The sequence below is a fragment of the Natator depressus genome, chromosome 16 (assembly GCF_965152275.1).
Source record: "Natator depressus isolate rNatDep1 chromosome 16, rNatDep2.hap1, whole genome shotgun sequence".
Taxonomy (NCBI): Eukaryota; Metazoa; Chordata; order Testudines; family Cheloniidae; genus Natator; species Natator depressus.
In genome coordinates, this window is record NC_134249.1 from 1,338,033 (window position 1) to 1,357,628 (window position 19,596).

At 51.5% G+C, this 19,596-nt stretch overlaps 1 protein-coding gene across 1 annotated transcript in view; it reads left to right on the forward strand.

Annotated features, from left to right (window-relative positions):
* WDR31 (WD repeat domain 31) overlaps window positions 1–19,596 on the forward strand; it is a 67,710-nt gene that overhangs the window by 33,614 nt on the left and 14,500 nt on the right. The window contains exons 4-7 of the mRNA XM_074973612.1: window positions 1,526–1,655; window positions 4,248–4,322; window positions 18,932–19,076; window positions 19,163–19,263. Of these exons, the coding sequence (XP_074829713.1) occupies window positions 1,526–1,655; window positions 4,248–4,322; window positions 18,932–19,076; window positions 19,163–19,263 (451 nt within the window). The remainder of the gene's footprint in view (window positions 1–1,525; window positions 1,656–4,247; window positions 4,323–18,931; window positions 19,077–19,162; window positions 19,264–19,596) is intronic.

Below are 19,596 nucleotides of genomic sequence, written 5' to 3' on the forward strand. Positions count from 1 at the left end.
TCATCTGGCTTTTATGAACTGTAACTTTTCCTTTTGTCTTTTGATTCTAAAGGTTGCTTAATTTCTCAATGGTCTAAAATACCTATCTCTGCCTCCACATATATTCAAAAGCAGTGGCCTAGATCCCAGCACTGCAATGACTGTGTGGCTAAAATGGCAATTCCACCCCCATTCAGTATTTGCTTGTAGCCCTGAACATAAGAAGTCGCTTTAGTGAATGGAGTGTGTTGGCAGCACACTCAAACTAATCCATCCTCTCTCTCCAGAGAGTGTCACTGGCATCCACCTGGGCTGTTCCTAGGCAGGGGTGCAAAGGACCTGGGTGTACTATCTTGGGTGGAAAATGGCTCCTCTTGACAAAGGAGATATTGCTCTGCTAGTCCTGCACCCTGGGCCGTCTAGCAAACAATTGTCCTTAGCCCTGCAGCATAGTGTCTACCAGTACAGCTGGGATGCGAATAGCTGCTCTGTCACACACATATTCTTTTCTTTTCATAGGTATTAGCCAGGTATTAATCCAGTATTAATCCAAGAGAGGTGCTGGTGCCACCATGGAAGAGATCAGAGAGAGTTTCAGATGCAGTTCCCCACCTCCCTCCCCCAACCACACATGGAAATGGAGAGCTTTCCTCAGACTGAATGGTCTGGGAGCTGTATCAACGTATCTGGCCGAAAAAAGGGGATCTCTGGTTTGAGAGTATCCTAACAGCAACACATTCAGCTTTGTCTTGCTCTCATAATGAACCACGTGGTGGTGCTGACAGCCTGTGCTGGGAGCAGTTCCTGTCCTGAGCCGGATTTATGTGCTGCAAGCTATTCGTGTGGGAGGGAGAGGGGCACTCCTGCTGGAGGGGTGGGGATATGCTACGGCAAGCATGGGAGAAATGGTGGGCAATCTAGTCTCTGAGAGTGAGAGAGACACCCTCAATATCCTGAGCAAGTGACATGCATGGCTCCCCCTGCAAAGAAAAGGTTAAAATCTCCCTTTGTCCATGAGTAGGGAGATGGGAGTACTGGCCCATAAGTACTGGAGATAAGCCAAGGGCACAGAGCAGCAGAAAGGAGAACAGGAATGTTATTGTGAGGGACATTTGAGAGAGCAGAAAATGTCTGAACTGTTGGAACAGTGGCTGAGTCAGACCATCATCTGCCAGCTGTAGCAGGGAAACTGGTGAAGTTCTGTTAAAGTCAGTCCCATGCACCATAGTGGAGGTGAGTAACTGTTCTGCAGGTTTAGGAATTAGAGGTGGAAGAGACCTATTATGTCACATCTAGGAAATGCATTTATGTCTGGGGAGAGCTGATCTCTGCATTGCCCAGAGCTTGCGTGTTGACTTGCCTTTCTCCAGCATCTCAACATTCAGCGTTTCTTCCTAAACCAAGGCGCTGCTATCCTTACATTCAGTCTAATTGGAGCCAATGCCATGTGGTTTGAGACGTGAGATGGGTGATCTACGGCATACAATGACTTCTCTGTAATGTGTATTGAAGTTCCTGCTGCTGTGTGTCTTTCCCTCTTTGGCAGGCCTGATGATTATGCAGAAAACGACAGTCCTGCCCAGGCTGTTCAGCAATACATCCCTGCTCACACTGACGCCGTCACTTCTGTGGCTGCTCTAACATCGGATCTCTGTGTGTCGGGAGGAAATGACAAGGTAGGGTGGGTCAAAATTCACAAGGAAATCAAGTGTGTCTGGAACTCTCTGCCATAGAGATAAGGGCAAATGACGTGGCGAGATTCAAACAACGGGGTTTATGTGTTCACAGGCATCAGACGGACACTTGGCTAAAATAAAAATGCAAAGGCTGTCAGTACTCCAAGCCACCGACTGCCCATTAGCTGGGGTGGGGAAGAAGTGCTCCTCCCAGTCCCAGGTACTTGTGATGGAGAGGGACACAGTGGTCATGAGCCATTGTTGGCACCTGTAGACAAATAGCTCTTGTGGGGCAATTCCTTTGCTCTGAAGCATTTCAAACCATCAACCATCCCTTTATTTCAGAGTGAGGAACTCAAAAGCAACCATCGTGGCTCCATGAAATTCACCTTTGTGGGCAACAGATTACCCAGCCCACTTCTGAAGAGGGTTTCCAGAATAAATATACCTTCCCAGCCATGAGCACTGTGTCTCTCTTTTGATGCTAACGCAGTTAGAGGAGGCTGGGCTGATGGCACAGAGCATGCAGGCTTTGCTGGCAGAGGGGGATCACTGCCAGAGCAGAGACTGAGCGAGGCTGTGAAGTCAGGAGGACATTAAGATGTGGCAATAGTGTTCCAAATAAAGTTTATTTTTAAATCACTGCCCCCTTGACAGGGCACATGGGATGCCACACAACACAGCTGTGCAATCCTCCAATTCACTGGGCATCATAGAAGCACAGGGTTAGAAGGGGCTGCAGTGGTCATCTAAGTCTAAGCCCCTTCTAAGACGCAGGATTTGTTGTATCTAAACCATCCAAGACAGGTGGCTCCAGCATCCTTTTGAAAACCTCCAGTGAAGGAGCTTCCACAACCTCCCTAGGCGTCTGTGCCATTGTCCTACTGTTCTGACAGGTAGGAAGTTTTTCCTGAGATTTAGTCTAAATCTGTTTGTTTGAAGTTTGAACCCAATGACTCTTGTCCTGCTCTCTTGGCAAAAGAGAATCATTTTTCTCTCTCCTTTTTATGGCAGCCTTTCAAGTATTTGAAGACGGCTCTCATCTCCCCCCTCAATCTCCTCTTTTCCAAACTACCCATACCCAGCCTTTGGTTATATGGCTTGCATTCCATTCCTCTGATCATCTTTGTTGCTCACCTGTGGATCCTTTCCAGTTTCTCTACATCCTTTCTATCCATTGGTGATCAAAACTGGACACAGTCCTCCAGCTGAAGCCTAACTAGCGCTGAGCAGCGTGACACTATCACCTCCCGTGACTTGCATGTCGTACCTCTGTTAAGTATCAGGGGGTAGCCGTGTTAGTCTGTATCCACAAAAACAATGAGAAGTCTGGTGGCACCTTAAAGACTAACAAATGTATTTGGGCATAAGCTTTTGTGGGTAAAAACCCCACTTCTTCAGAAAAGAAGCTTATGCCCAAATACATTTGTTAGTCTTTAAGGTGCCACTGGACTCCTCGTACCTCTGTTAATGTACCCTAAAATTGCATTTGCTATTTTTTGCAACAGCAGCACATTGCTGACATATCCATCTATTTAGCTCATGCCCATCACTGTGGTACCCAAGTGCCTCATATTGCAGGTAAGGGTAGCCATGCTCATTTTCAAGAGCCGTGGCCCTGGGGAGAAGACAGACACTAAGCTGATGGTTTTGAATCTGGGCAGTTTATTAAGTATTTATGTGTTTGGAACATGTTTTGTTTCTTTTAAAAATCAGGGCCTACATCTTCAAACCTGTGTGCATGAAGTTAGACCCCTAAATCCAGATTTAGGCTCCACAGGCTCCACTTGAAATCTTGGCCCCAGCAAATCACCCACTGACTTCAGTGTGGCCAGCATGTCACCCCGGACTCTAATTCCAGGCATCTGCATCTGAACGTTTTGGTCCATACATTTAAGAGCAAGCCCCTGTCCTGTGTTCCAAACAGCACCTAAGCTACTCAGCCCAGAGAGACTGTAACATGCAAGAGATGTTGGGCCCACCACAGGAGTAACTGGGTGGAAGGCTCTGGATTGTGATGTGCAGGGGGTCAGACTAGGTGAGACAGTTCTCCCTTCTGGCCTTCACATCAGCCAACCTGTGATGCTTTCTTTTATATTACAAGGGAAGAGCTTCTGAAAGGGGGGGTCTAAATGTGCCGCTGGCGCTCAGGACAAGACCAGCTGACTCCTTAGGCTTGGACTGTGTGGTGGCGGCCCGTGTGCTACATGTTTTCATACCCAGGCTGCACATATTGCAAAGCAATGTTTTTATACCCTGTTGCTGAGTCCAAACTATGCTCCCTTTATTGACATGGTTTGTATTGTCCAACCTGATAGAAATGGGGTGTGGGTGGCTTTTTGCTCTAGAAAATGTTTCTTTTATTTCAATAGACATGTAGGTTTTCACACAATGAGGGCTATTTTTTCCTGATGCTCTTCACCCAGTACACACCCTTGCTGTGCCCTCCCCTTTATAGCAGGAAAAGCTATTTGTCTGGAAAAAAAATATGTAAAAATCATAGACTCTATCACCTTGCAGACAAGTCTGTGTAATGTCAGTCCGCACGCACAGATGTGCTGGCTGAATTCACATAGATGTTTCTCTCTTCAGACTGTAGTCGTGTATAACTGGAGATCGGGAGCAGTGCTGAAGAGGTTCGGGGGACATCAACGTGAAGTGACTAAGGTAAATATCAGACTTGACAAAAGTGCAGGGTGAGTCTTATGTGGATCACTGACTTCCGTCAAAGGCAGACATAACAAGGGACAGTGATTGGTCATCATCCAGAGCTGGTGTGACTTTGCTTGGTCAGCAAGGAAGGGATGGAACATGCAGCCTGTTGCTGCATAATATGAGTTGATTTTTCATGACTAGGAAGAGTGAGTTTCTGCTCCCTAGAGATGAATATGCAAAGTGACAACATCCAAACAGCACTGGCTCTATGCATCTTTAATATGTATTCATGCCTCCATATCAAGAGACCATGACAGCAGGATGAATTGCTGGGTCAGGTTTTTATTTCAGGGACGATATCAGTTTGTCTTCAAGTCTTATGCTACTAGATTATGGGTACAGACTAATAGCTACTCACAGCCCCCAGAGGGCTTTGATCTGAGACCTGGTATCCGATTTGTGAAGCCAATTAGGCTTTCTTTGTAGCAAATTGCATGTGAATGTGCACACACATGCACGCCCCCTCCCCCCCTTTGTTATAAAGTGAGGCAGGACTGGTAGCACCACCTGTTATTAAGGTTGCCTAAGACTTCGCTTCATAAGATAATTTTTCCATTGCTTATAACTTTGCCAAACTTTAACCATTTTGGTTGACATTTTCCATGCTGGCCCCAGGCAAACTTGTTTTGCAAAGTTTCAGCCAAAATGGGTCAGCCGTTTCTGTGAATGAGGCTGGGGCAAATACATTGTTTTGCAAAATGTTGAAATGCTGGTGACTATTTCATTGAGAGGCTCTAGCGCACCTATGCATTGGAGCAGGAATGTAAAATTTGGCAGAGGATGGCCTTTGTGTCAGGGATGAGTGTTTTGGTGTTCCTGTGAAAATCTGCCCTCATCTGGCCTAGTAATAAGCCTTTGGAAAAAATCTCAGTTTGCTCATGTTCAAAGTTTCCTAGAGTTTAGCCGCTTAAATCTCCAAAGATACCATCCTCCTTGAGCATATTCCTGCCCCTCTGTGCTACCGGGCTGCGCATGCACCATCCCCACAGAGTGACTGAGGAGCCTTAACCCAGGGCTAGGGGGCAAAGCTGGACTTTCCCTGTAATTGCGCCTCCTAGATAGGCCAAGGCCTAGGCACTGGAACTGAGAGCAGGGAGCCAGTCTCTCCTGTACTCTCAGGATCCCCTTGCCAGCACCCACGCAGTGTGGAGGAGGAAGCCGCCTGCCTCAGATGCAGAGGGGATAAGAGCCAGACTGGTGGGGGAGAGGGAAGGAAGTAGAGTGGAACAAGGAAGCTGGGATTGGGAATTGGTGGGGGGAAGGAAAGCGAGTACACTGAGAGCTGGAGGGGAGGAGACTGGGAGCTGGGGAGGGGAACAGGTGGGGGAGGGGGGACTGGGAGCCAATTGGTGTGGGCGGAGAAGAACACTGAGGTTAGACAAGGAGCTAGGGGAAGGGGGGAGCTGGGATTGGCTGGACACGGAGATTGGAACTGGGACCCTGTGGGGTTTCCTTATTCTCTGGGCGCCCTGGGATCTGATTTGCAGAAATGTGGAGCATTCACAGCTGGGACTGAAGTCACTGCGAGCTGTGGTATAAACATAAAAAGTGTTATAAAATGCTAAGGACTCTGCAAATCAGGTCCTTAGTGTCTCAAATTTGGCGCCTCATATCAGTGGGAAGTTTTGTCCTTAATCATTCTCTGCCCCAGCGGCCCATCTGTCAAATGGGGATAATCCCATCCCCTCTTCTTATGGGGGTGTTGTGAAGATGAATGTTGGTGAATCACTCAGATACTATAGCGATGAGCTCCATCAGAAAGCCCTTGAGAAAATAATAATTCTGTCGTCAGTGCAGGGTGTGGCCACCCATTGAACAAGGAGGAGAAAACAAAACCTTGACTAGCTGTTCATTAAGTGAGCACCCTGCTCTGAGTAAGGCAAAAACCAGTGTGTGAGCTCATGTAATTAAAGATGATCATAATGGATATGCACAATGGAGCTGAATTAAGGTTGCGCGAGCAACCTTAATTGTGGCATTTGCGAACTTTTGAGTGCTTGCCTCACAACCTGAATATGTTCTTTTAGTGTAGATTTGTGTGTGATATATTGTTATGCTGCGTGAAACCTTTTTGAAGGTGGGGGGCATAACCATCGCCCTTCACTCAGAATAAATGTACAAAACATTTAAGCTCCTTTATGGAATAGATGGTTGAAACAATAGGAGCTGCTGCCCAAAACACAGGCCGTGTGCAAGGCTGCTCAGGAATCTGAGCTATGTGTGGGTGACATGGTTTGACTCGGCTGGATGGAGACGTGGGCGGCTGTGTACTGTTTGAGGAAGCTATGCGCATATGGAGAAAAGCAGCAGAAACACCACAAAAGCTGTCAGAGAAGCAGCAAGCAAGCCCCAGAGACAGCCATAGAAGTACTTGTAGCAGGACCCTGAGCTAGGGGAGAGAGTTTTGGGGTACAGTGCTGCCTGGAAGGAGGCTTGGAGCTGTGGACAAATAAACTGTCTCCTGCTGTATGATTCCTACTGTGTTCAGAGAAACAACCTTTGTACATTCTTGTAAATAAATATGATTGCATCAAGAAATGCCTGATTCGATCATCTGTTTCTCCCCCTAGCAGAAACAACCTTTAGGAGCCTGAATAGTAACTAACCACTAAGGTCACAGGGAGTAACAGCAGATATAGAAAACATTAAATTGAAGTGATTGCTGCAGGGGTATCGTTGCAGCAGTTTACTCCATGGAGACTAAACTGGCCCCCTGGCTTACACAATCCCTTTACTGGCTCTGGATCCGGAGAGCTCCGGTCTTCGAGGGATTGCTCATGTGTGTTCCGCAATAGGTGTGCGGGCTCCAGTGCCGCAAGCTTTTCCCCTAGCAGTACCCGTCGGGTGGAGCGCCCCCTGCGCCCCTGGGGTGGCACCTGCCTGGCGCTGTATAAGGGGAGCCGCGCGCCCCCCGCCCGCTCAGTTCCTTCTTGCCGCTGGTGGAGGTGCGTCGGAACGGCTCTGCTCCAGCTGGGCTGTAGCTCATCCCCAGAATTGTTGGTTCGTTCCGCGTTAGTACCTGTAGCTAGTTAGCTCTTTAGTTAGTTTAGTCAGTCTGAGCAGTAGCTGCACGCCCCGCGCCCCGGGGTTCAAGTCGTGCGGCTCTTGTAGGTGTTCTGTGCCAAGAAGTGACCTGCACGCAGATTGTTTGTGCTGCTTGAGAGAAACCCATATCAGCGAACGGTGCAAGATTTGCAAGTCGTTTAAGCCTTGGACCAAAAGAGAAAGGGACATTAGGCTCCAGGCCATCCTGTTGGAGTCGGCGCTGACCCTGACCCTGGCACGCTTCTCCGAACGGGAACCCAGCACCGCGGCATCGGTACGCGGCAACCTTCTGGTGCCATCAACTCGTCGGCACCGCTCCCCGTCCACAGGGCACGCCAAGAGGGCCAGGAATACTACCTCTTCGCAGCTGCACCGAGGGAAGTCTGGGACAGAGGCTAGGCCCATGTCAGGCAGTCCTCAATCCCCACCGGGCCCCAGGCCTCCAACTCACATTGAGCGGAGTAGCCTGGCCCATTCAGAACAGGCCTCTCCGGATGTCCGGATGCCGTCCACTTCTGAAGCCCTCCAGGCAGCCTGGGACATTATGTCCATGCTGGTGCTCGGAGCGCCGCCAATGTCGGCCCCACACTCCAGAGGCAAGCCGCCGCTGGGATCTCTGCAGTCGCCTCTGGCCCGGTACCAGTCTCGGTCGAGGGAACGTTCCCAACACCGATCACCGCCCAGCGATTGCTTGGGGCAGAGTTCAGGTGGATCGCCCTTGACGCCTACCAGACTGTCTGCCTGGGTTCCGTCCATCTGGGACTCGCGGCACCACTCCTCCTCAAGGAGCAAATATCGGTGGGACTGCAGCGGGTGTCGCCATCGGTCCTCGTCTCAGAGAGGGTACCGCAGTCGATCATGGCACAGTTGTCGATGCCGTTCCCACTCAGACTCCCGCTCTAAGTCTCCACCAAGACATCGCAGCCCCGGGCGTCGATCGCCGGCATTTCACCGTCGTGGGTCAGCCCGTCGAGGCCGTTCTCGGAGCAGCTGTTACCGCCGGTACCGGTCCTCCACGTCGAGATCACGGTCCCATGGCCGTCGTATATCCTGGCACTGCCACTCCTCCCAGTCCAGACACAGCAGCAGATCTTACACCAGCCCAGTCTCCATTCGTCGCCGTCCTTCGATGGGCCAGGCCAGCCAACCCGAACAGCCGGCACCGAGCGTCGCGGCCGTCCCAATGGTACCAGTGGGCACCGTGGTCTCTGGTGCAGCCCCCAGTGGGTGCTCACTCGGTGGCCGGAGCTTCGGAGGCACCATCGGCCTCCCTCTCCAGACCCCCAAGAAAGGAGGCAGTGGGACGTGCGTCCTCGGCACCGTGCCTGGAGTCTGACCAGATGGTGGACTCTCCGGTGCTCGCCGACACCCAGAGCACCACACCGGCCTCTTTGCCCAGCCCGGAGGAGGCAATTGCAGCCTGCCCCCCTCCGTCCCGCAGGAGGACTTCAGGGCCCACCAAGAACTCTTAAAGAGGGTGGCAGCAAGCCTCCACCTCCAGGCAGAAGAGATGGAGGAGCCCTCAGACTGCCTGGTTAACGTGTTATCCCCTTCTGCACTGGGCAGGGTGGCCTTGCCTCTCCATGAAGGGGTGGCGAAGATTTCAAATGCCCTGTGGCAAACACCAGCCTCGTTGGCCCCCATCTCTAAAAAGGCGGAACACAAGTACTTTGTACCCGCTAAGGGGCATGAGTACTTGTATACCCAGCTGGCGCCCAACTCCTTGGTGGTCGAGTCAGTCAACCACAGGGAACGGCAGGGTCAGCCAGCCCTGACCCCAAAGAACAAAGACTCTCGGAGACTGGATTCTTTTGGAAGGAAAGTTTATTCATCTTCGAGCTTCCGGTTATGAGTGGCAAACCATCAGGCTCTCCTGGACCGGTACAAATTCAATCTGTGGGGCTCCCTGCCCAAGTTTGAGGACTCCCTCCAGGAGTGTGATAGGAAGGAGTTCAAGGCACTAGTGGAGGAAGGGGCAGCGGCTGCTAGGGCGTTCCTGCAGGCAGCCTCGGATGCTGCGGACACGGCCGCACAATCAGTGGCCTCCACGGTGTCCATGAGACAGGCGTCATGGCTCCTGCTCTCTGGGCTGTCCAGCGAGGCACAGTCTTCCATGCAGGATCTCCCATTTGATGGGAAAGCTTTGTTTGCAGAGGAAACAGATACAAGGCAGCATGGCATGAACGACTCCCGCACGACCCTCCAGACTCTGGGCCTCTATGTCTCGGCTCCGGCAAAACCTAAGTTCAAGTGGAAGCAGGCTCCCACCCAGGCTGCCCTCCCGACGTACAAGACCTCCATAAGAATCAGTGAGACTATAAGAGACGCCCTCAGAGGCAGTCTTGGCCTGCCCCCAGCCTGGGTCCTCCAAGGGCAAGAAGGTGGGGAAAAGGCGTTTTTGACGGGACGCTCAGGGGCACCCCACCAGTCCTCATCAGGGATCCACCCCCGATAAGCACACAACCGGTTGGAGAAGGGAAGCTTTTCCTCCTGGAATGGTTGCGACTAACCTCGGACCAATGGGTCCTTAACACCATCTCCCGGGGTTACACCCTCCAGTTTACTTCCTCCCCGCCCAACCATCCCCTGCCCTTGGGAGACCCCTCGCATGAAGCTCTGCTCGAGCAGGAGGTGGGGTGTCTCCTAGGTCTAGGAGGCGGTGCCTGAGGAGTTCATGGTCAAGGGGTATTACTCCTGTTATTTCCTTATCCCAAAGGCCAAAGGGGGACTCAGGCCCATCCTGGACCTCCAAGGTCTGAACCAGTACGTGGTGAAGCTCAAGTTCCGCATGGTCTCCCTGGCGTCCATCATCCCCTCCCTGGATCCCAGGGTCTGGTACACTGTCCTCGATCTACAGGACGCGTACTTCCACATCCACATATTCGAGGGCACAGGCGCTTCCTCCGTTTCGTGGTGGGACAGAGTCATTACCAATTCACAGTCCTCCCGTTTGGTCTGTCCACTGCCCCCAGGGTGTTTACAAAATGCATGTCGGTGGTAGCGGCCTATCTCAGACGGCGGCGGGTCCAGATATTTCCCTATCTGGACGATTGCTTTGTCAAGGGCACCTCTCGGTTGCAGGTGAGGGATCACGTGGCGCTCCTGTCCATGTGCACTGCCTTGGGCCTGTTGGTAAACAACACCAAGTCCACGTTAGTCCCGGTCCAATGCTTAGAGTTTATCGGGGCGCTCCTGGACCCAGTGTTGGCCAGGGCCCCTCTCCCTCCAGACAGATTCAAGACCACGAAAAGTCTCATCGACTTGGTCACAAGGTTCCCGGTGACAACAGCCAGGGTTTGCCTACAACTCTTGGGTCACATGTCAGCATGCACGTACGTGGTCCATTACGCCAGACTCAGGATGAGACCCCTCCAGCTCTGGTTGGCCTGGAAGTTCTCCCAGGCCACGGACAGGATGAACAAGGTCCTCCCCGTGCCGGACTCTGTGATCACCTCTCTACAGTGATGGTCCGCCCCAAACAACATGCTCCAAGGGGTCCCATTCAGGGACAGGGCCTCGTCGTTGGAGCTGGTGTCCGATGCATCGGACCTCGGTTGGGGGGCCCATGTGGGGAATTTTCAGACCCAAGACCTGTGGTCGGCTCAAGACCTGACCTTGCATATAAACGTCAAGGAGCTCAGGGCAGTGCAACTGGCATGCATGGCCTTCCACTCACACCTGGAGGGCAAGGTAGTCAGGGTCCTCACGGACAACACGGCCTCAATGTTCTACATTAAGAGGCAAGGCGGGGCCTGCTCCTCTGCCCTCTGCTGTAAAGCCCTCAGGCTGTGGGACTTCTGTGTAGCCCACGACATCCACCTGAAGACCTTCCACCTACCAGGCGCCCGGAACGAGAGGGCAGATCGCTTGAACAGGGACTTTTCCTAGCAACACGAGTGGTTCCTCCACCCGGAAGTGGCCCACTGGCTCTTCCGAAGGTGGGGAATTCCCCAGGTGGACCTGTTCGCAACTCGGCAGAAACGGCGATGCCCCCAGTTCTGCTCCAGGGGGGCCTGGGGAGGGGCGCTATTTCCGATGCCTTTCTCCTGTCCTGGTCAGGCTGGCTTCTCTATGCCTTTCCCCAGTTCTCTCTAATCAGCAGGGTCCTGGAGAAGATAAAGACGGACAGGCCCAGGACAGGCCCAGGTCCTCCTGATTGCCCCGGCGTGGCCCAGGTAGAATTGGTACGGGACCCTCACGGGCCTGGCAGTAGCTCTGCCGTGGCTGTTGCCACTCCACCCAGACCTGTTGTCATAAATATAAAGGGAAGGGTAAACACCTTTAAAAATCCCTCCTAGCCAGAGGAAAAACCCTTTCACCTGTAAAGGGTTAAGAAGCTAGGATAACCTCACTGGACCAAAATGACCAATGAGGAGACAAGATACTTTCAAAGCTGGAGGGGGGGAGAAACAAAGGCTCTCTCTGTCTGTGTGATGCTTTTGCCGGGAACAGAAAAGGAATGGAGTCTTAGAACTTAGTAAGTAATCTAGCTAGGTATGCGTTAGATTCTGTTTTGTTTAAATGGCTGATAAAATAAGCTGTGCTGAATGGACTGTATACTCCTGTTTTTGTGTCTTTTTGTAACTTAAGCTTTTGCCTAGAGGGATTCTCTATGTTTTGAATCTGATTACCCTGTAAGGTATTTACCATCCTGATTTTACAGAGGTGATTCTTTTAATTTTTTCTTCAATTAAAATTCTTCTTTTAAGAACCTGATTGCTTTTTCATTGTTCTTAAGATCCAAGGGTTTGGGTCTGTGTTCACCTATGCAAATAGGAGAGGATTTTTATCAAGCCTTCCCCAGGAAAGGGGGTGTAGAGTTTGGGGAGGATTTTGGGGGGAAAGATGTTTCCAAGTGGGCTCTTTCCCTGTTATATATTTGTTAGACACTTGGTGGTGGCAGCAATAAAGTCCAAGGGCAAAAGGTAAAATAGTTTGTACCTTGGGGAAGTTCAACCTAAGCTGGTAAAAATAAACTTAGGGGGTTTTCATGCAGGTCCCTACATCTGTAACCTAGAGTTCAGAGTGGGGAAGGAACCTTGACACCTGCTCTCTCAGGACCAGGGCTGCCTCCTCCACCTCAACCTGGCAGCTCTTCACCTCGCAGCGTGGCTGCTCATTGGTTAGGTGGAGAGGAAAGGACGTGCTCAGAGCAAATTCAGCGTGTCCTCCTCGAAAGTGGTCGGCCCTCCACTCGCCGCACTTATTTGGCGAAGTGGTCCCAGTTTTCTAGGTGGGCGGCGGACCAGGGTGTCTCTCCGGTGACCGCCCCAATCTAGCTTATTCTTGATTACTTTCTCCACCTGAGGACCCAGGGCCTGCTGCGTTCATCAGTCAAGGTGCACCTGGCAGCCATGTCGGCCTTCCATCCGCCGGTGCAAGGGCACACGGTATTTTCCCATGCTATGACTGGCCAGTTCCTTAAGGGTTTGGACCTTCTTTTTCCGTATTCTAGACCCATGGTCCCGCAGTGGGACCTAAACCTTGTGTTGGCTTGTCTCATGGGGCCCCCGTTTGAACCACTGGCCACGTGCTCCTGCTCTCACCTCTCGTGGAAGGTGGTCTTCCTGGTTGCAATCACGTCGGCCAGGCGAGTCACAGAATCATAGAATATCAGGGTTGGAAGGGACCTGAGGAGGTCATCCAGTCCAACACCCCGCTCAAAGCAGGACCAATCCCCAGCTAAATCATCCCAGCCAGGGCTTTGTCAAGCCTGACCTTAAAAACTTCTAAGGAAGGAGATTCCACCACTTCCCTAAGTAACACATTCCAGTGCTTCACCACCCTCTTAGTGAAAAAGTTTTTCCTAATATCCAACCGAAACCTCCCCCACTGCAACTTGAGACCATTACTCCTTGTTCTGTCATCAGCTACCACTGAGAACAGTCTAGATCCATCCTCTTTGGAACCCCCTTTCAGGTAGTTGAAAGCAGCTATCAAATCCCCCCTCATTCTTCTCTTCCGCAGACTAAACAATCCCAGTTCCCTCAGCCTCTCCTCATAAGTCATGTGTTCCAGTCCCCTAATCATTTTTGTTGCCCTCCACTGGACTCTTTCCAATTTTTCCACATCCTTCTTGTAGTGTGGGGCCCAAAACTGGACACAGTACTCCAGATGAGGCCTCACCAACGTCGAATAGAGGGGAACGATCACGTCCCTCGATCTGCTGGCAGGACCCTGACCTCCGAGCCGCCATACATGGTCTTCCATAAAGACAAGGCACAGCTCCGCCCATACCCCACGTTCCTCCCAAAGGTGGTCTCCGCCTACCACATGGGTCAGGACATTTTTCTACTGGTCCTCTGCCCCAAGCCTCACGCGACTAGTGAGGAACGCTGTCTCCACACGCTCAATGTGCGGCGGGCTCTGGCTTTCTACCTCGAGCGGACCAAGCCGTTCAGAAAGTCCTCGCAACTGTTCGTCGCCTCAGCTGAGCGCGCAAGGGGCCAGCCAATTTCTACTCAGCGGCTTTCCAATTGGATCACTTCATGCATCCGTTCCTGTTTTGAGCTGGTGGGTGTCCCCCCACCACCCATTGTGAGGGCACACTCGACTTGGGCGCAGGCCTCGTCAGCTGCCTTCATGGCCCACATCCCCATCCAGGACATTTGTAGGGCCGACACGTGGTCTTCGGTTCACACGTTCACCTCGCACTATGCGATCGTCCCCTAACCCAGGGATGACGCCGGGTTCGGCAGGGCTTGTGAACTCCTACCCACCTCCAACAGATATAGCTTGGAATCACCTACTGTGGAATACACATGAGCAATCACTCGAAGAAGAAAAGACAGTTACCTTTCCCGTAACTGGTGTTCTTCAAGATGTGTTGCTCATGTCTATTCCGCATCCCGCCCTCTGTCAGAATTGTCTGGCAAGAAGGAACTGAGGGTGGGGGGAGTGCACAGCTCCGCTTATACCGCCCCAGGCAGGCGCCACTCCAGGGGTCGTGGGGGGCGCTCCCCCCCATGGGTGCTGCTAGGGGAAAAACTTCCGGCACCAGTGCACATGGCAAGCACGCACACCTATTGTGGAATAGACATGAGCAACATATCTCGAAGAACACCAGTTACGGAAAAGGTAACTGTCTTTTCATCTGCGCACTCACTTTTGGGAAAGCAGGTTAATTCTGCCTGACCATCCACCCCCCACCACCTCTGTAAACTAAAGTTTAAATGCTAGCTCTGGCTACAAGCGCAGACGTTTGGTGGCCTCCTCCTGGTCCCCAGTTGTGTACATCACAAAGCCACTTTGCACAGCTCACAAGACATGAAGGGCTGAAATAGACGGGGTGTTGCAGGTACATAGCCAACTGTGCAACTATGTTAGGTCATGCCTGGCTCTAGCCTCTGCTAGTAATCCCTTATTTTCAAGAGCCCCTGTTGATTGTCAGTGGGAACTAGTGAATGGGAGAAGACGCTGGCACTCAGGAGACTCAAATTCTATTCCTGGCTCTGCTGCTGACCTTGCTGGGTGTGGTTGGGTCAGTCATTTCCCCTCCATGTGCTTCAACATCCCCCTTCGCAAACGGGGGTTAATAATGTGCTCTCGGCTTCGAACAGGGCGAGGCAGAGTACTCTGGACAGTCCCCTCAGCGTGTAAGGAACTAAACCAAAGACGCTCTCTTGCAAACTGCAGCTCCTTCCTAATCCATTGGCATTTCTGTAGAACAGTGGTTCTCAAACTTTAGCAACCCGAGGACCCAAATTTTGATTTAAAATTTTTCAGAGACTCCCAAACCCCCCACTCAGCCCCGGGCCTCATCTCCACTCCAACCCTGCCCCTCCTCTTCAACACCTCTTTCCACCCCCTCCCCGAAGCGTGCCCCGTCCCCACTCCTCCCCCTCCCTCCCAGTGCCACCTGTATGCAGGAGGCACTGGGAGGGAGGGGGTGGAGTTGACCAGTGGGGCCTGCGGACCCCCTGGAGTACCCTTGTGGACCCCAGTTTGAGAAACGCTGCTGTAGAGTATTTCAAGTGTCCTGCGCCCTGTCCGTTCTGTGGCAAGCTGGGCCTAACTCCTGTGACAAGGCCTTGAGGGATGGCATTGCTAAATCCCAGAGTGCCCTAGGAGGCAAGTGGGTTGAATGTGAAGTGAACAGGCCAGCCAGAGCCATTTTCCTTGTGTGACGATAATTTGGTATCATCTCCATTGCAGGAGGTCTTGATTTCCTCTGCCCTCCAGTGTCTTGTGTGCTGTGGCATGCTATACTGGCGCTGCCTGGGGTCTGAAGTAGTTGCAGAGGAAGCAGGACTGTATGCAGCTCCCGCTCATGGTGTGTATCCATGCAGCGGAGTTGGGGACAGTTGGGCTGGGAGGCAATTTGGGCATTTGCCACCTGAGTTCAGTGGAGGCTTTGGCACTGGGGAGGGACTGCATAGAATCATAGAATATTAGGGTTGGAAGAGACCTCATGAGGTCATCTAGTCCAATCCCCTGCTCAAAGCAGGACCAATCCCCAACTAAATCATCGCAGCCAGGGCTTTGTCAAGCCAGGCCTTAAAAACCTCTAAGGAAGGAGATTCCACCACCTCCCTAGGTAACCCATTCCAGTGTTTCACCACCCTCCTAGTGAAATAGTGTTTCCTAATATCCAACCTAGACCTCCCCCACTGCAACTTGAGACCATTGCTCCTTGTTCTGTCATCTGCCACCACTGAGAAGAGCCGAGCTCCATCCTCTTTGGAACCCCCCTTCAGGTAGTTGAAGACTGCTATCAAATCCCCCCTCACTCTTCTCTTCTGCAGACTAAACAATCCCAGTTCCCTCAGCCTCTCGTAAGTCAAATGCCCCAGCCCGCTAATCATTTTCGTTGCCCTCCACTGGACTCTCTCCATTTTGTCCACATCCCTTCTGTAGTGGGGGGACCAAAACTGAACGCAATACTCTCAGTGTGGCCTCACCAGTGCCGAATAGAGGGGAATAATCACTTCCCTCGATCTGCTGGCAATGCTCCTACTAATACAGCCCAATATGCCATTGGCCTTCTTGGCAATGAGGACACACTGCTGACCCATATTCAGCTTCTCGTCCACTGTAACCCCGAGGTCCTTTTCTGCAGAACTGCTGCTTAGCCAGTCGGTCCCCAGCCTGTAGCGGTGCATGGGGTTCTACCTTCCTAAGTGCTGGACTCTGCATTTGTCCTTGTTGAACCTCATCAGATTTCTTTTGGCCCAGTCCTCCAATTTGTCTAGGTCACTCTGGACCCTATCCCTACCCTCCAGCATATCTACCTCTCCTCCCAGCTTAGTATCATCTGCAAACTTGCTGAGGGTGATTCATCCCATCATTCAGATCATTAATAAAGATGTTGAACAAAACCGGTCCCAGGACTGACCCCTGGGACACTCCACTTGATACCGACTGCCAACTAGACATCGAGCCGTTGATCACTACCCATTGAGCCTGACAATCTAGCCAGCTTTCTATCCACCTTATAATACATTCATCCAATCCATACTTTTTTAACTTGCTGGTAAGAATACTGTGGGAGACCGTGTCAAAAGCTTTGCTAAGGTCAAGATATATCACATCCTCCGCTTTCCCCATATCCACAGAGCCAGTTATCTCATCATAGAAGGCAATCAGGTTGGTCAGGCATGACTTGCCCTTGGTGAATCCATGTTGACTGTTCCTGATCACCTTCCTCGCCTCTAAGTGCTTCAGAATCGATTCCTTGAGGACCTGCTCCATGATTTTGCCGGGGACTGAGGTGAGGCTGATTGGTCTGTAGTTCCCTGGGTTCTCTTTCGAAAATATGGGCACTATATTTGCCTTTTTCCGATCATCCGGGACCTCCCCCGATCACCATGAATTTTCAAAGATAATGGCCAATGGCTCTGCAATCACATCAGCCAACTCCCTCAGCATCCTTGGATGCATTAGATCTGGACACATCGACTTGTGCATGTCCAGCTTTTCTAAATAGTCCTTAACCTGTTCTTTCACCACTGAGGGCTGCTCACCTCCTCCCCATACTGTGTTGCCCAATGCAGCAGTGTGGGACCTGACCTTGTCTGTGAAGACCGAGGCAAAAAAAGCATTGAGTACTTCAGCTTTTTCCACATCCTCTGTCACTTTGTTTCCTCTGCTATTCAGTAAGGGTCCCACACTTTCCCTGATCACCTTCTTGTGGCTAACATACCTGTAGACACCCTTCTGGTTACCCTTCACATCCCTTGCTAGCTGCAACTCCAATTGTGCCTTGGCCATCCTGATTACACCCCTGCATGCTCAAGCAATATTTTTATACTCCTCCCTAGTCATCTGTCCAAATTTCCACTTCTTGTAAGCTTCCCCTCCTCCTCTCCCTAGATGAGCATAGCAGCAATCATTGACATTTGGGGATGGAGGGGAAGCAGCTCGAGGACCTTGTTTCCTTCTCCCTGCCCTACCGGCCTGTGACAGCTTCCTGCCTCCCTACTACACCTCTGCATCCACTAAAGGTGGCTAGGCACAGCTCTGCAGGTTACTGCTAAAATGATCAGGAGCAAAGCGGTTATTGACATTTAAATTGCCATCATTAGGTTTCAGAGCTCTCGCTTCCCAGGGAGGAACTGTTCGCACCTCTCTGAGCGCTTGGTTCCGGCTTCTGAAGATTCAGGAGAACAGAGCTGCCTCAGTTTGTGCCTGGTTCATACCTGGGAAGTTCCTTTCACACCCCAAAGGGTTGGAGAGTGATTTAGTTTTGTTAATGAAAGCTTAGGCCTGGTCTACAGTACAGACCTGTAGTGGTATAAATGTGTGGCTCGGGGTGTTAAAAATCCACCCTCCTGAGCAACATAGATGTACCGACCTAACCCCCCATGTAGACAGAACTGTGTCGGTGGGTGGTGGATTAATTACACCAGTGGTTCTCAATCTTTTTTTAATGTGGGGACCCCTAAAAATTTTCACATGAAGGTGCGAACCCCTTTGGTAATCTTAGACAAAGTCTGCTGGCCCCCAGGGGTCTGCAGACCACAGGCTGAGACCCACTGAACAACGCCAATGGGAGAAGCTGGCAGCTGCGTCAGTGCAGCATCTGAAGTGTAGACCTGCGTGTGGATTGTGTCTCTCGGGTCAGTGGTGGGAATAGGGTCCTTGGAATCGTTGAGAGCACGAGGCCCTGGAGATATTCTAAATCTCTTCCTTTGCTTCCTCTCCTCTGCCTGTGACTGTGACCTGGATCACTGGATCTACTAGTTAACGTTTGTCCACAGTTCTTCCATATACGTTGAGGGAGTGTGTTTCTGGGGTAGTTTAACTCTTGAGGGGAGCTATAAGGGTCTGCAGCCAGCGACATGAATTCACTGAGATGCAGTAATCGCCCTGAATTGCACGGCCTGGAGTCGTCTTCATGTGAGTACAAAATGGAATTTGTAAATCAAAATATCCCCCTTTTGGAGCTGTGTGTTTCCTGGGCCACATGGCTGCAGCTCTGAGCTCTGAAACGATTGCAGACTTGCTGGGCTTTTCTTGCCTTGCCGTTGGGTTGAGCTGGCAAATGGATCTTGTATCTCTCATTCTGTTCTGTGCAGGTGGCCTGTGTCTTTGAATCCAACAGTTTTTTCAGCGCCTCCCGTGACAAAACAGTCATGATGTGGGAGCTACACAGGAACTCAGGGCCAAGCCAGCACTTCCCAGGACATGACTTGGTTGTAACTGGACTGGCGGTGAGCCCAGGTGAGGCCCAGCTGTCTCCTACTGCTGGCAGTTGCAGTAATGCTGGTTTCTCTGCCCTCTCTTACATAAAGTCATTGTGGTTGTAGACTCTTTACAGCTGTGCACAGGTTCAAGGGACAACACCATGTGCAAGTGGGACATAGAGACCGGGGAGTGTCTGCGCAGAGCTGCCATCTCCAGGAATCTGGTAAGAGCAGTTGTCCCTGTTTGCCCTAGAATGGCAGCTCCCTACCCACTGGCTCGTGTGCATGTGAATCTATGCAAAGGGGAAGCTATTTTTGCTGCTGCCCTAGCAGCAATGCAGCGGTTTCCTTGTGTGTGTGGTGAGAGCAGGCCTTGCTGCCCGCACAAACTCCAGTTGCATGTTTCATTAATGCTCTGAGCTCAGGCAGGCCAGGGCAGTAGTCTCTGAAAGCTGTTCCCAATGGATGGCACTTCAGGGGCCCTGGTGACTGGAAGTGGTGGGTCCACCTCACCAGATGCCGAGTTTGCACTGATCAGCGTATTTGAAAGCAGTCTT